The sequence below is a fragment of the Chaetomium globosum genome, genomic scaffold, assembly GCF_000143365.1.
Source record: "Chaetomium globosum CBS 148.51 scaffold_7 genomic scaffold, whole genome shotgun sequence".
Lineage (NCBI taxonomy): Eukaryota > Fungi > Ascomycota > Sordariomycetes > Sordariales > Chaetomiaceae > Chaetomium > Chaetomium globosum.
Window position 1 is genome coordinate 424,854 of NT_165982.1, and position 2,472 is coordinate 427,325.

General features: G+C 59.5%; 2 protein-coding genes across 2 annotated transcripts; one reads left to right on the forward strand and one right to left on the reverse strand.

Moving 5' to 3' along the window:
- Nucleotides 1-166: 166 nt before the first annotated feature.
- On the reverse strand, nucleotides 167-955 carry CHGG_09709 (uncharacterized protein; the record flags this gene model as incomplete). Its single annotated transcript, XM_001227635.1, has 2 exons — nucleotides 167-633; nucleotides 799-955. The coding sequence occupies 2 exons, from the start codon at nucleotides 953-955 to the stop codon at nucleotides 167-169; spliced, it is 624 nt and encodes a 207-aa protein (XP_001227636.1).
- A 307-nt stretch (nucleotides 956-1,262) lies between these two features.
- On the forward strand, nucleotides 1,263-2,075 carry CHGG_09710 (uncharacterized protein; the record flags this gene model as incomplete). The annotated part of the gene is made up of 1 exon (XM_001227636.1): nucleotides 1,263-2,075. The coding sequence occupies one exon, from the start codon at nucleotides 1,263-1,265 to the stop codon at nucleotides 2,073-2,075; it is 813 nt and encodes a 270-aa protein (XP_001227637.1).
- Nucleotides 2,076-2,472: the final 397 nt, after the last annotated feature.

A 2,472-nucleotide genomic window follows, 5' to 3' on the forward strand; every position in this document is an offset into this window, starting at 1 on the left:
CTATCAACTAGAGACGACTTGACAAATATTTAAGAGTCCTACACAAACACATCATTCACAGATCAAACCCCCTCATCATCCATTCCCCCAACCGATCCACCCACCCCCTTCCCGCCCCGATCCACCCACGCCGCCCGCAACCCAGCCGCCAGCGCCCCCGACCACATCAAAACGCGTTCGAGCTCACCAGCCACACCTCTCCCTCACCCTCACCCCCCTCCGGATGCCCCGCCCGCTCCAGCAGGTACGCGTACGCCCGCCCCGCAGGCTTGTACACGCGCACGTCCTCCACGCTGATCACGTCATGAAATGCTGTGGTGTAGCGGGCGAGGGAGGGGGAGGTGCGGAGGGTGGTGGTGAGGGTGTGGCGGCTGCTGTTGGTGAAGAGGTAGGTGGTGAGGGGGTGGGGATGGGGGGAATTGGTTTGGGTTGGGGTGGTGGTTGGGGTGGTGGTGGTGGTTTGGAAGGTGCGGATGGCTTCGAAGGCGGCGGGGACGTCGGGGTAGACGGGGAGCGCGTGGTAGGCTTCCAGGAGGTGGTCGGTTTCGGAGGGGGTTAGTGCGAGGGAGAGCTCGGCGGCGGCGTGTAAGAGGGAGGCGCGCGTGAGGGTTTCGAAAGGTTGGTAGTCGCCCGCTGGGTGGTGGTTGGTGGGTCGGGTTAGCGCAGGGGGGAGGCATTGGGTAAGTGATTTTGTTTGGGTGACGGGGTGACTGGGCGGCGGACGGGAGGGAATTTGATGGAATTTTGATGGTGATGCTGATGCTTGCTCAACTAGCACTCGGTCAGGTGCTTACTTACCCATGCTGTTACTGCGCCATGTGTATTCGAGTTGATAGCGCCGCCAGAGGGCAGCTAGGGTGGTGCTGTGCTCATCGCCGACGATCTTGGCAAGTTCTTCGGCGATGGATTCGGTCGAGAGCAGGGTGCCGTAGAGGTCAAAGGCGATGACCGTCATGATTGCTGATGCTGTTGGTCCGTTTCTGTTGGCCGAGACTACGATGCTGGCGCGGTGAGTGAGTCAGCTCCGGAACTGGACGCCGGAGCCAAACTGGCGGGGCCGAATGCGGGGAACGGCTGGCCGAGACAGGATCGCATTCGGGCTGGGTCGGGGTATTAGTCGGGATCAGGGTTTCAGGGGTAAGGTTGACTTACAAGTATATTAGAACGTCGTTCACCTCGCATCCTTAAATCTCAGTATTAATCTGATCCCATTCACACCTCATCTCATATCAAACTACCTCGCTTAACTGGACTTAACCACCATGTCGGAAGTAATTCCCGAAGAATACAACACCAACTATGAGCAATTCCGTGATATCCTCTCCTCTTTCCTGATCGAGCGAATCGCCACCCCCTTCACCAAACCCAAGCCCAAACCTAAACGACGCTCCAAAAAGAAGCCCACCAACTCCCCACCCCCAACCTCACCAGACATCACCGACACCGACCCCTCAGCAGACGACCTAGCCGACTTCACCTCCTACATCGCGACCGCCACCTTCCTCGCCCTCCCCCCCGACCTCCAATCCCTAACCTACCACACCTGGATCGACAACCCCCACTTCGAAAGCACCCTCTACCCGCTCCCCCTCACCGCCGAGCGCACCACCACGCTCCTCCACACGCTCGACCCGTCCATCCCCGACTCCCTCGCCACCTACGGCATCACCGCGCCGCCCAGCACGACGCCCTCCAACCTCCCCTCCCCGGCGGAATTCCTCGCCCCCGTGCTCGGCGCCTACATCAGCGCCACGACGGTGGCGCCCCCGCCGCCGGCCTCGACCAAGGCCGACGCGGCGGGCTGCGAGATCTGCGGGCGCGACTGGATCAACCTGAGCTACCACCACCTGATCCCGCGCATGGTGCACGACAAAGCGGTCAAGCGCGGGTGGCACCGCGCCGACCAGCTGCAGAACGTGGCGTGGCTGTGCGGGGCGTGCCATAGGTTTGTGCATCGTTTTGCGGGGCATGAGGTGTTGGCGAGGGAGTATTATACGGTGGAGAGGCTGTTGCAGGCGGAGGAGGTGAGAAGGTTTGGGGAGTGGGTTGGGCGGGTGAGGTGGAAGGCGAGGTGAGGTGGTTAAACTGTGGGGAAGGGGGGGGGGGGATATGAGAGTAAAGGGTATTTGGTTCGATAATATGACATTACCAATAATTTTTGAGATATACCCCCATCCCAAAGCCATACATAGCATCCAAATCCCAGCGCTAAATCCAACCCAAAAAAAAACCAAACTCCATCCCCAAAAAACATCCTTCATCCCACCCAAAAAAAGGCCCATCCCCCCCCCCGCTCACTTCCTCGGCAAAAGCGCATCCTCATCCTCCTCCCTCTCCCTCCCCCTCATAAAGCCTGGAGTGGGGGGGAGGCGAGTGGAGGGAAGGAATCGAAAGCAGTTATGGGGAGGCGGGAGTAGAAGTTTAGGGAAGGTCATAGGGGGGAGTGGGAATTTGTGAACGAAAAAAATAAAA